This window comes from Drosophila willistoni, unplaced genomic scaffold (genome assembly GCF_018902025.1).
Source record: "Drosophila willistoni isolate 14030-0811.24 unplaced genomic scaffold, UCI_dwil_1.1 Seg143.1, whole genome shotgun sequence".
Taxonomy (NCBI): Eukaryota; Metazoa; Arthropoda; class Insecta; order Diptera; family Drosophilidae; genus Drosophila; species Drosophila willistoni.
This window is the reverse complement of record NW_025814102.1, coordinates 882210-894797: the sequence shown is the minus strand read 5'-3', so window position 1 is coordinate 894797 and position 12588 is coordinate 882210. Positions and strand designations below refer to the sequence as shown.

The following is a 12588-nucleotide window of genomic DNA, read 5'->3' as shown; positions in this document are numbered from 1 at the left end:
GTTATGCAAAGCAGCAGCCAAGCCATGGCCTGGAATCGATACTTGTTGTTGCTAGATGAGCAGGTACTGGCAGGGGGGCGCAAAAGGAGTCATCTCTCAATGTGTATGTGTGTGTGTGTGTGTGTGTGTGTGTGTGGGTGTACATACTAAAAAATTGCTGTAAGTAATGTTTTTATCGCCATGACTTTAAAATACCCTTAAAGTAACTGATTGCCATAAATAAATTCATAGATTTCTATCCCCTTTACTTTAAGATCAAATAGTTCATTAAATTCAGTTCAATAAACCTTTTTTTTTACTATAACATGTCCTTAACAAAACATAATTAAGATTCATAAACTACAATCCAACTAAGAAAACATTCATCCAGGACATTCTATACATATAAATACATATATAATATATGTAGGACGAGACTTTATTTGGCTTGTTTAGGTAAAATTTACTTAACCTAAACGAACTCATGAATCGAAAAGCTTTCACATGAAATCGATCTGTATTTTATGGCTAATCATACGGCAATTTAAATATTCCGTATAATCATTTCAAAACCTTAGATCTATAAATAATCTTTCCTTAGACGAAATGGCTTTTGATTGTGGAAACGGAATTGGGTTTCCATTTGACATCCCTTAAAACTGCTTCCTTTAATCATATGAGTTCTCTCATTAAAATGTTATTAGCTCAAACTAAATTAGAAATATGAATTTTTTTTATTACTTATATCTAAAAACTTAATGGGGCGGGGAAATGGGTGGTGGGAGAAACAAACTAATCATTTCAACATAATGTTTCTACATATTAAATCTTGAATAAAATGGCTCATAAATGATTGTCATAAGACATAGAATATTAAACCAAAAAATTGTTTGCATTTTGGTTGACCTTAATATACCCTTACATTTTGCTTTTGCTGTTGTTGATGTTGTTGTTGTCGTTTTGGTTTATGTGGCAAGAGTACTGGTTATAAAAATTTAATTTACTAAAATGTAAATATTATAAAATACAAAAGCGCCACCACCAACACCACCACCCCCCACCACCAACCTCGCCACAAGTCCACATGCCCCACCACTCTGCTAAATAGTTGTAAAATTTGCATTGAAATTGTAATGGGTTATGCGAGGCAATGTGCTAAATGTCTTTTCGTCTGCCATAAGGGCCACAGGCAGGTTTGGGAGCCAGGGAAACGGACTAACCATTATCAACAAATTTTTTTTGCCCTTCCTCCTTCCCTTCTTTTCTACTACTCCCCCTCCTAAAGAAATATCATTCCACAGCAGCTCCTGTCACTGGCGCTGCCAAGTATGCAATAAAAAATTTTTGCTCATTTTATATGGGCTCTTGCGTCATACATATGTATGCGTGTGCACGCTTACGCGTATATCTGTGTGCGTATGCGTATATATGTGTGTGTATGTGTGGGTATGTATGCATGCGCGCACGACAAAGAACAATAAGAAACTTGTTGGGGGCGCACACAGGTCTTAGATAAGACAAGCAGCAGCAGCAGCAGCAGCAAAACGTTCGGGCTATGGCGACTCGACTTAATCATACTAGATTTAAGTGATTCATCTGGCAAAAGGCAAAATATAATAAAAATATACATATGTATATATATATACATAAATGAAACAACAAAACGTTGACTTTAGTGATGATGAGAGCTTTTCACATACATGTATAGAGTTGCTGTGTGTGTGTGTGTGTGGAGGAATTTGTCGACTGGTAGTGGGAGTGAGAGAGGAAGTGATGGAGAGAAAAAAAAAACAAATATGTTGTCATTTTACTTTATCAGCAGCAGCACCCTCTCCCCTCTCCATTACCCACTCTTATGCACTATGGGGTTCAATTTCAATTACAACGACATTACAAAAAGTAAAAAGTGAAAAAAAGTAACAAAAGCGTAACAAAAACTATAACATCATCAGTAACACCCACATCTCGACCGCCAAAACCATCTCTCCCACCCTCACCCCTGCCCGTTACACACTTTCATGGCGCCCACCTGTTTTCATTGCGTTTCTCCGTCGTGTTGTGTCTTCTTTTTTTTTCTTTCACTTTTAAAGGTTGCTGTTGTTTTTGTTGTTGATTGCTTTTGACAGAAAGTTGACAAGTGTTGACACTTGCCCACGCTTTTGGGGCTAATTAGTTAAATTATTTGTCACCAAATGCAATTAGTAGCAAACATTTTTAACTTTAGATGGAGAGTCACGAAAAAAAATAACGCAAACACACACATATAATTATTAACAAAAACAATACCGAATGGTTGCTGCGCTCTAGCAGGGGGAGGCGGGCGGACTCTAAAGCTATGGTGACAGAATTGTATTATTTACTTTTCTCCACTCGCGCTCAAAACGGCCATAAGGTTAATGAGTGTGGCATCAAACGAAAGGGAAAAAATTCGGGAGCACTGACTCGGGTGCGTCTTAGCGAATTGTTACTTAGTTTTTGCACAATTAACAAAACAAAATATGGTATTTTTATCTAAACGTTATCGATAACAAATGTTATAAAGCACAACATTTAGATGATGCCAGATGCTTATTAACGGTAAAAACTTTAATAACAATGACAAGCACCGAATTTTTTTAAACCAGAATGAAATTTAACGCACTTGAGCATTGGCCAGGAAATATATTGAACAGACATTTTTTTTTTAATTTACCTGAGGAGAAAATACTCTTATCAAAAATTTCAAAAGAAACGTATATGAAATCTGGCAGTCTGGCAACGCAGTTATTAATTTTAGTATTTTTAGTGAGCCGGCTGGGCGGGCCCATTTAAAAAAATGTACTCCGTGGATAAATAAACCATAATAAATGAAATATACTTTTTGTTGCCATTAAGATTATTTACTATTTTTCAATATCGCAATACTAGTCCAAACAATGAAAGAAATGAGTTTTCCGGGAGGTTTTTGAATATATAGAGTAACTAAGATTCACCTCGACTTTTATTTCATTACAATATTCAATCCACTTTTGCAAATTCGCTATTAAATATTTATTTTCTTTGCCTTGCATTCAATTTAATTACTTTATATATTTATATGTACATACTAAATGGTTGTTTTTGCTTTTTGCTCCTGTCCAATATCCCTGCATATCCTTGCTTTTAGTTTGTTTTGATTTATAATTTTCTTTTTGTTTATTATTATCAAATAAAAAGCCAATTTCAGTTATAAATTTAAATCTGTTGATAATAAATTCAAGTTCTTATCAGTTTAGTTTCTAGATTTATTTACACATATCTTCCCTACTAAAGGAGGCTGTCATAAATTAATACATGAGCATGGAATAAGCTAAACAAATACATATATACAAATTAATGTAAGGGACAAATAATAAATTGGCTAAGCCGGGTCAGCCACTCTGACGCTCCAATTCCTGAACCAAAAGCCATTCTCGCCAACCGGGCTGTTCACATCGCTGACGCAAAGCCTCCAGACGCTTGACTAGCGCTTCCTCATTTTTCCAGCAATCCTTTAGGATATTCATAATTTCCCGTGTTAGGCCACGTTCCAACATCTGCGGTTCATCCCTCTCAATAAGATGTTTTACACACTCGACCAGCTCGGTGAGGTGCTCATCAACAGCGCCGGGAAAGAGTTGAGCCATGGCCAGAGCCAAATTAAATAGATATTCGCGATTGGGTCCACTTGGTCCAGCAGCGGAGAAAATCTGTTTTGCTATGCAAGGAACTTCCCAAACGTCGCCGGCGTATGAATCATTCGCCTGCGTGGCTACGTACATAATGACCTGAATGGGTTCACTGGTCGCGGGATATTCGTGGAACTCCAGATGGCAGCGTTCATAGCCGTTTTTTTCGCGATAGTCCAAATGATCCAGCACCTGGCCCTTTTGCAGCGAGGCTATGCGATATGCCACACCATATACACGATCCTGGGTAACATCGCCCGGCAGGAGAGTTACCACACGTCCCGGCCTTTCAGGGACGCCACGGTGATCGATGCTGTGCTGATAGAATCGACGCTTAAACCCGCATATATAGCCACGTCGGCGATCGATATAGGGAAAATCAGCCTTCCATACCAGCGATCCATAGCCAAAGATCCAAACATCATTCGGTGTTGGGACAATTGACTCCGCCTGATTAGTGACCTCCACATCAAAGCTATTGCTATTTAAATCCGACGACTGGCTTCCTGAAAGCAGCTGCGGCTTAGTTGCCAGATCCTTGAAGAACTGACGATAGATCTCTTGGGACACCACTGGCAATTGACCGTCGGTCTTAAGCGAAAGGGATTGGATGTGGCGCAACATGCTAACTTGCTGCTTTGTTAATGGAAAATAAATTAATTATTTTTGGGCCTGCGCTATCCATTGACAACTGTTTTGTTAACAGACACATTTTGAGCACTGTCACATTTAACAGCATCATTTGCGAGCACTGTTAAAATAATATTCTATTCAACATTGACCACAACAAACCGGAGTCAAAATGCTAGGCAAGGACGATCGATCCAAGGAGTAAGAAGTAGACAATTTCATCCATAAAGTTTACTCATATTATCTCCCCTACATTTGCAGCAAGCGCAATAAGATGAAACAGCTAAAGCAAACGCGCCGTGGCACTACTACGACGACAACCAGCTCAAGTTCTCCACCAGGCACAGCTAAGGCTCGCAGCATTGTGGATATAGCCGATTCAAGCGATGAACCGCGTTTCAATCGCAAACCAACATCGTCCACGGGTGGGGGTGGCAATTGGTCATCATCGCGACCTTCATCATTGGCTGCACAAAAGAATCGCGATTTGGTGGGCACTTTACCACCAACCGATGACACCGATGACTTGGAGCTAGATTTAAATGGTGCACCAATAGATGAGAACGCTCGGGCCCAATTGAGAGCCGCCGACTATCAGCAGCTCTCTCAATTCGCTAGCATGGGTGGCGGCCACTTTAGTTTTGGTGCCGAAAAGGAATGGAACAACATAGGCCCCACCAAAGAGCAAGCCGCTCCTATTAGCCAGAAGCTATTTACTTTGAATCTAGGCCTACTTGCCAGTGGACTACAAACGATACCATTTTACAAACTTATGGATTATCCAACAACAATGTTTACCCGTCAACAATTGCAGGAACAGAATAAGACAGCCGAAAAAGCGGAGAAAGTGTATCAGCAACGGGTATTACGCGAAACGAATGGAACTGCAAGTGGAAAGTCACGAGTTTCTTCGGCCAAGGTGCCGGGAACAACTGTTTCTGCAACTGCCACTGCCAACGCCCCAGCACCTGCCGCATCTCAGCCGGATGAACTAGATGAATTGTTAGCCCTGACTGATACGACTCTAAACCTTAAGATAGCATCGCCGATTATTCAGTCAGCCACACCGTCGTCAAATAGCAAAACTGATGTAGAACAATGGCTTGATACTGTGCTGGATGAGTAGTTAGTTACTAGCAGGGTTACTAGGAAATAGTTCATTAGTCTAATTGCTCTTTGAAAACATAATGCTTTTGAATTAAAATTTGCGTGATAATTTTAACTCTTTTATTGTGATAAAATGAAAAAAAAGACGATCTACATTGAAAGTGTTAGAAAAAAGTCCTGATCTTAAAAAGAATTGTTTATCTGCGGGTGCGCAGGATCCCATTATTCCCAATTCTTACGCACGCTTTTATTGGAATGTTTTCCAACACTGACTTTTAAAATTTATGATAAAAATAGACGTTATATTAAATTAATCATTGTGAATTGTTTTTACTAGGAAAAATTAAAAATGGAAGATCCTTTTATTAGAACCACTGCCAGTTATCATTTCCCACACGATCTGGTTTTTTATCGCAATACTCCTGGATGCGATCAAGAGACTGGTTTTTGTCCACATCCAGAGATTTCGTTTCAGGATCTAAGTGCTGATGCAGCTGCTGCATCAACTCACACGTGAGTTCTAGGACAACCAGACGTTCGTCAGTCTGAGCATCCTTCAACAGGTGCATATCCACACGCAACTCAGTCAGAATGGCGTTGAGCCAGCGAAATATATCGATGGCATCATCTTCGGACAACTTGAAGATCTCCTTTGAAACTCCGACCTCTTGGCATAGTCTCTCAGTTGATCCACATGGACCCACAGCGAGGAGGGCTGCAATAAGTCTTACTATTAAATTGAGAGCATGCAAATAGGATTGCAAATACACTGAGGGATTGACTATGGCTATGGCTACCATCAATTCGGGATAGGGACGCAAACGATGGGCATCCAAGCCCAAATCGGTTAGACGATCTAGCATAGACCAAAGCAAGCAGGTGCTAACGATCTGCGCCATTGTGGACAGGACACAGGCATGGCGGCAACATATAATCACATTGAGTATACTCCCCGGATGATTGAGATCCAGCAAACACAAGATTTCAGCGCATAGTTCATGGATCTGGAAAAAAAAGAAACAGATAGAAAATTTAATTTAATTTCTCATTATTTCTCACATGTGTTTCCTCGGTGCAGGCCATATAATCGAAACAGCGCTGCAGGAATATAGTTCGCCGCACTTCGGTGTCGCTCAGATCATTATGATATAACATATATACCATTATGCCAGCCACGTGTATGGATGCCAAAGATTCAGCGCCAAAATCAATATCCTCTTTGTTCATCATTTCATCAAAGCCATTAATGAGCTAAAAAAAGAGGACAATAAGAAAATCGGAGAAGCAAACTAAAAGGTACATATGTATATCATGTACCTACCTCGATTATATTGTCGGTTTCATAGATAAATCCACACTTATCGGCGTTATACGATTGTCCAATTATGAGGCGAAAATACTCAATATCAAATCCTTGAGGACGTATGGCATGGTATCTATGTATGTATACGTATAATTATGTAAGTAATAATACCAAAACGAGATTATAAATCCTATAATCAGCATAAAAAGCACCGTTAGATCTAATAAGATTCAATGAGGTTGGCGTAGACTATATCCTTATTATCCTCAAACCGATCCATTTACCTTTAAAAAACGCTACGTTTTAAAAAAGCATAGAAATAAATAAATAGAAAAACTATTTACTTTAAAGTTTAAGCTCTTAATTTGATATTTGAAGTGATTTTTGAGTTTGCAACGAATTAAACTTAAGAAAGAGATGGGAATAGTTCGCCTGATTTGCTAAATAGTACCTGTTTTGCAAGAGAAGAAAGTCTAGCCATTTTTTATCTGATTTTGACGAACAATATCTCATTCAACGCGAAATTTAATATAGTTCAAGTGTGTCTAACTTATACTTTATAATAAATAAATGTCGTAAAACAACGCCAAGCAGGGAGACCATAAAAATACTTACAAAATTGAGTTTTTAATTGGCTCTTCCATTGAATATAGTATAGTATTTAGTACATATAAGCTAAATTTTTCTTTCAGAGAGCCATTATTGATTCTTTTCCTTAAATTTTTTTTGATTATAGTAGGTATTTATGAGATAATATAGTTGTAAAATAAACACTTGTGACCCAACAAAAAACGTCGATACAAAAATATGACTGAAAAGTTATCGATATCTTGAAAGTTGAGGGATCTGATAGGATCACACTTACTGGCCAAAAAAAATGAGTTAGTTAACCTAACACTATTATAATATCTGCATCCTGTGCACACAAATTGAAATGTGCAACAATTTTAATGAGCTCCAAAACATTTTGACATGTTTTCAACTTCACTTAACACATGGCGGATAAGCAAGACGGAACTCAATATGTTAAGCATGGATATGGCATGGAGGGATTATCTGATGAAAAGAGCATAGGCAGTACGCGAGAGAGAGAGAAAGAGAGATGGAGAATGAGACCTGTATAAATGGCCTAAGGATGCCTGCAAATCTATACATGTATGTATGTGCATGTCTATGTATGTATGTCCTTGTGCTGCTTTTGACAAATGCAAATACACGCGCGACGAGTGCATTTTAGCATAAAAGTCAACTCACAGCTTGGAAGTTTCTTCTTTTCTTCTCTACACTTGGAAATATCTGCTCATTATGCATTCATATTTTGCAATTACTTTAACAAATACACACACACACACATAGACTCCTTGTAGCATCAGGAGGAAGTGAGAGAGATGGAAGGAAAATAGAGCTGGCAAAAGACGGCGAGATTGTGACTGTTAACGAGCAACAGCAGCGGGCAAACTGTTAAGTTGCTGCTGTGACAAGTGCGTTGTATGTGTGTGTGTGTGTGTGTGTGTGCTTGTCCTTTTCTATCTTTCGTTTTATCATATCCTGTATACCCTAATAAAGAGAAAAACGAGACATGCCAAGTTATGCCTCTACTCTATTTCTCTGCTGTGTGCAGGGTATCTCAAAAGTCGTTGAACATCTGCCACGTATTTTTATTTTGGGCCGTTTGTCCCATTTGCAATCAACTCCTCCCCATACCACTCCACCGCCCCGTTTCTTCTCTTTTCGTCCTGCCAAGAGACGCTCTTTCAAAAAATTTCCATATTCAGAATTTTAATTATGCAGCCGCATGAAAAGATTAACAACTTTGGCCCAAGATGGGGCCCGCTCCTTAAAGCGAGAGCGAGAAGGATGGAGGACATGATAGTGACTGAGGCTGCCTAAGACTGTGCATTTTGTATTTTAATTATGCATATTTTACAAAATGGCACGCCCCCGACAACGAACCAGATAGAGACAGAGAGAGTGTTAGAGAAAAGGCTTAACAACAAACCTCACACAAGCAATCCCAGAAATTGGAGATTCCTACGTTTTCTTTTAACACTTGTCTAGGCCCAAAAGAAACCTAAAGAAAGACATATATTAAATGGAATCGCTTATGCTTATTGAATTCGCATAGGATGGGCAATTCACAGCTTTCGTTTGAGATTGTGCAAAGAAAGCGTAACTACCCGCTTGCTATCCCCAAAATCCGGCTCAGATCCAGTACTGATTAAGTCAGCGAGGGTCCTGTAACAATCCAAAAACCTAAATATAAGTTAGGCAAAGATCACTAAAGTTAGAACATAAATCATACCGATCAAAAGAAATTCGCAAGGATATTGTTTTTTTTTTCTACAATTATTAAACACTAATTATTGGGTGATCTGACTATATTTTCTCTAATTTCTAACCGATTTCTAAATCTATATCTCAATTACATATATCGCGATTCAGTAAATTATAAAATAGATTAAATAAATACTTCGATATTTGAAAAAATTTGTTTAGATCCAATTTTTGTAAAAAATAATGATATAAAATCATGATTTTTTGCTAAAATTGGCAAAAAAATATAGTTATTGACAGTTTAAAGAAGATTGAAAGACATTATTCTAACCATTTAATCAAATTAATATTTGAATAAGCCTCAAATTAACTGAAATAGAGCTTCGAGAAATTGTTTTTTTGAATAATTTGATGTTTTTCCATTCTTTGTCTCGTTGAAAACATAACTAAATAATTAGTAATTTACACTTTAAAATTAAAAATTTCGAAAATCGGTTTAAATTTGGCTAAGTTTTAGATTCCCAAAGTTAAAAGAGAGTTAGAATTTGAAGAAAATGTTTAATAAAATGTCAATTTACCTATTTTGCTCAGAGCTCGATTATTTTTTAAGCCGGCCCGACCCAGCACAAGTTTCTTTTTTACCAAATAACTTTTATTTCCCTTTAAAAGCATCTATAAATTAATGACGTTTTTTGGAAAACAAAAATTACTATTTGTTACTATTTGTTGCTATTCCTATAGCAATTCAATGAGTAATTTCCGACAAGACTTTATATACTTTTGGAAACATTTCAAAATTATTCTCAAAAGTGTTTCCGAATTGCCTCAAAATGATTGTTGTTATCAATGTAAACGATTTAAGTACTTTCTCAATGTTCTAGGAAAAACATTTCTTTCTTTCAAACAAAAAGCATTTTTTGTTTAATCGCCGTACATTAATACGGAGATTTGAATTTACCCACGTCTATTTTTTACTTACCGCAATTTCGAAACAAAATCGCAGATAACAATTATGCAAATCAGCTTAGTTAATAAAGATATAGATCTTCTGATCCCAGCTAACAAGTGCAACCACTTCTTTAATCCTCCCACCCACCCTTCGAGCACTCGATAATATGCATAAATGGGACCAAATTAGCCGAGTCCTTGTCAGGGGATAAAAGTGTCAAAACAAGGCGAAAATGTAAATTGTTCTGCATCGACGATTTGATACCCTTGAATGTACATATGATAAAAACTAGACAAGACGATAGAGTTTTGCTTTTAAATATAACTTTAATAATCATATGTGGCACATATCGGATGAAACTATAACTTAGATTCTTTAAAGTTGCTTCTGGGGTTTAGTAGTGCAAAATGTTCATACATATAGTCCAAAATGCTTTTTTTTCATGAGTAAGCAAGGAAGGAAGGAAGGACAAAAAAAAGCGCTAACCACAAAAAAAAAACAAGAAGCTCAACAACAACAACAATATATTGCTTAATAACAATAATAACAATCATAATGAAACTGAGTGAAGTTGTCAAAGTTGTGTGGATGGAGGGGATGATGGGGGAAACTACCCTTTTATTTGACATTAAACCAACACCAACCCCCATTGACTGTCGACTGATGATGACGTTGATGATGATGTTGATGATGATGATGATGATGAGAGGTTTGTTGCCACCAATCTGTACATTTTACGCCTAATTTAAGACAAATTGTTGACAACATGAAATGTTTCCCAATCCCCCACCTTCCCTCACACCCATCATGGATGGCTTTCGGGGTTCGTTTTTTTGACAAAAGCCAACAGATTTTCATATCATTATATGTTGATTTGTTTGAGTTTGGCATTGGGATTGAGATTTAGATTGCGATTGGCTGCTGCGGTTGCTGTAGGCGTTTTTTGTTCCTAATGAAGTTGTTGTCCTTATATTGCATACACACATACAAACATACAATACATCTGTAAATATGTATATTTATTTCAGCTTAATTCAAATTTTCAATTTGAAATGTTATGTCAGACAAAGAGTTCATAATAACAATTACAATTTCGAAAACAACAAAACAAAACTGCAAAATGTTGGCATTGAATGATTGTTTATTTAATTAATTTATGTTTAAGTCTATCTTTGCAAATCATATGTACAGTAGAATCTGGTTATAACGACGCTCAAGGGACCGACGATTTTCGTCGTGAAATCCGGAAGACGTACTAACCGGAGGCCCTTTCATATAAAGACCAACCAATCACTCATCGAACTTTAGTCGCTATAACCGGACGGACCTTCGTCAAGAACGGATTAAAAGGAGACCCTCTGAGGAATTTCAAACGTCAGACTTTGTGCAGAACACGGTCTTTTAGATCTAATCCTATACCTAACAAATTACTATAGTTTCTTTTTTATATTGAATCGATTTTGTACTATCTACAATAGGAAAAATCTTTAAATTTTGATTTTTCGATGGGACCTCCTCCAATATTTTTGCAGTTTTTTTCTCCGTTTTATAAAATAATTTGAAAGCTAGTTATTAAGTAAAAAATTTGTATAACATTTTCAATTCAAGAAAATACTTCATTTCAGAGAAATCACTTTTTTGTCCCGCTAGGTGCGCGATAGTGCTCAAAAGCATTTAATTTAAGAAATTTCACAAGTGATTTTCGGCTTATTTGGGGTAGGCAGGGGGTTCTCCAACAAAAATATAGATGTGTTAGGTATTCATTGGCGGTCTTGGCTTTTGGTGGACTAAATCGAACATTCGGGGTTAATTGCTTTCTTTTTTGAGGAGAGATCGATCTGGGATATTAAAATTTAACCAGTTTCATAGGTAAAATCTCGATCGAGGATAAGCACCGCCACCACTGCTGTTAAATAAGGGAATTGTGAATTCTAATTCTTTCAAAAGGTATTCAAAGAATTAATGTTTGAATACGTTGGAAATGTCCCATTGCTGAAAAAAGTTGCCTATAAAAAGTATTTGCAAAAAAAAAAGACGATTTCTTAGCTAAAGGACATTTGAAAAGATTTAAAAAGTTTGCAATTTGAAAATCCCTTGGCTGCCTATTGCATATCACTTTAATTTTAAATATTGCAAATCAATTGCATACTTCAAGGGACAATTAGGACAATTGGAAATACCTTAGATAGCCAATGATTGATCAAAAGTATGTCTTAGACCTTAGAAACCTTCTTCAAACCTCCTTCTCGCTCTCCATCTCCCTCTGTCTCCCCCTCAACAATGTGAATTCTTTCGTATTGTTTAAACACTTGACAATAAATGATGAGGTAAATATGTTTTAAGCCAAGATAAGAAACTTTTACGACTTCAAATTAATCTTTATGGCCCATGATAATAATCAAGCCACAGATAAAGATCAGCAATGCCAAGGCTTAAGATTTTAGCAAGGCTCTATAGTTCCATAATATCTATTTGTATACTATTGAAATAACATCTAGTTCTAATGTCTTCACTCACTGCTCCAAACTGTCGCACATGTTGCACTTGACACTGGCACTTCAAATGAATTGAAATGTACTCAGACTTGGCTCCACTTGAGAACTGTTTAGTCTTCGATTGTGTTCGAAATCGAACAAGTTGAGCTGTTACACACAGTTTTT

General features: G+C 37.0%; 4 protein-coding genes across 9 annotated transcripts in view; 1 reads left to right on the top strand and 3 right to left on the bottom strand.

Moving 5' to 3' along the window:
• The window catches only part of LOC6649216 (syntaxin-binding protein 5), a 28832-nt gene extending 26353 nt beyond the window's left edge, over positions 1-2479 (bottom strand). Inside the window, exon 1 of one of the 5 annotated variants that reach the window (XM_023179533.2) lies at positions 2009-2479. The gene's annotated coding sequence lies outside the window, so the exon portion shown is untranslated. The remainder of the gene's footprint in view (positions 1-2008) is intronic. The other 4 variants (XM_047012443.1, XM_047012444.1, XM_047012445.1 and 1 more) reach the window with 4 other exon arrangements.
• Positions 2480-3224: 745 nt separating this feature from the next.
• Positions 3225-4360, bottom strand: LOC6649215 (putative glutathione-specific gamma-glutamylcyclotransferase 2). Its single transcript, XM_002070893.4, has one exon. It carries the CDS (start codon positions 4287-4289, stop codon positions 3369-3371), a length of 921 nt encoding a protein of 306 aa, XP_002070929.1. The 5' UTR covers positions 4290-4360; the 3' UTR covers positions 3225-3368.
• A 38-nt stretch (positions 4361-4398) lies between these two features.
• Positions 4399-5517, top strand: LOC6649214. The gene is made up of 2 exons (XM_002070892.4): positions 4399-4496; positions 4557-5517. The coding sequence occupies exons 1-2, from the start codon at positions 4468-4470 to the stop codon at positions 5419-5421; spliced, it is 894 nt and encodes a 297-aa protein (XP_002070928.1). The 5' UTR covers positions 4399-4467; the 3' UTR covers positions 5422-5517.
• Positions 5518-5573: 56 nt separating this feature from the next.
• LOC6649213 lies at positions 5574-12502 on the bottom strand. Of its 2 annotated transcripts, none has more exons than XM_002070891.4 (4): positions 12446-12502; positions 6724-6838; positions 6462-6653; positions 5574-6406 (listed from the first exon to the last, which is right to left on the bottom strand). In XM_002070891.4, the coding sequence occupies exons 1-4, from the start codon at positions 12463-12465 to the stop codon at positions 5768-5770; spliced, it is 966 nt and encodes a 321-aa protein (XP_002070927.2). In that variant the 5' UTR covers positions 12466-12502; the 3' UTR covers positions 5574-5767. The 2 variants fall into 2 exon arrangements, with proteins under 2 accessions (XP_002070927.2, XP_046868384.1); XM_047012428.1 differs by having other exon boundaries at positions 6564-6653.
• Positions 12503-12588: the final 86 nt, after the last annotated feature.

What these genes read in the sequence shown, in the direction of transcription:
- LOC6649215 (XM_002070893.4), bottom strand. Translation starts at nt 4,289, where the DNA reads ATGTTGCGCCACATCCAATCCCTTTCGCTTAAGACCGACGGTCAATTG.
- LOC6649214 (XM_002070892.4), top strand. Translation starts at nt 4,468, where the DNA reads ATGCTAGGCAAGGACGATCGATCCAAGGA. An exon ending in AAGGACGATCGATCCAAGGA is followed by an intron (nt 4,497 to 4,556) that starts GTAAGAAGTAGA and finishes CTACATTTGCAG; the next exon opens with CAAGCGCAATAAGATGAAAC.
- LOC6649213 (XM_002070891.4), bottom strand. Translation starts at nt 12,465, where the DNA reads ATGTGCGACAGTTTGGAGCA. An exon ending in AAACCGACAATATAATCGAG is followed by an intron (nt 6,654 to 6,723) that starts GTAGGTACATGA and finishes CTCTTTTTTTAG; the next exon opens with CTCATTAATGGCTTTGATGA. An exon ending in CCTGCACCGAGGAAACACAT is followed by an intron (nt 6,407 to 6,461) that starts GTGAGAAATAAT and finishes TTTTTTTTCCAG; the next exon opens with ATCCATGAACTATGCGCTGA.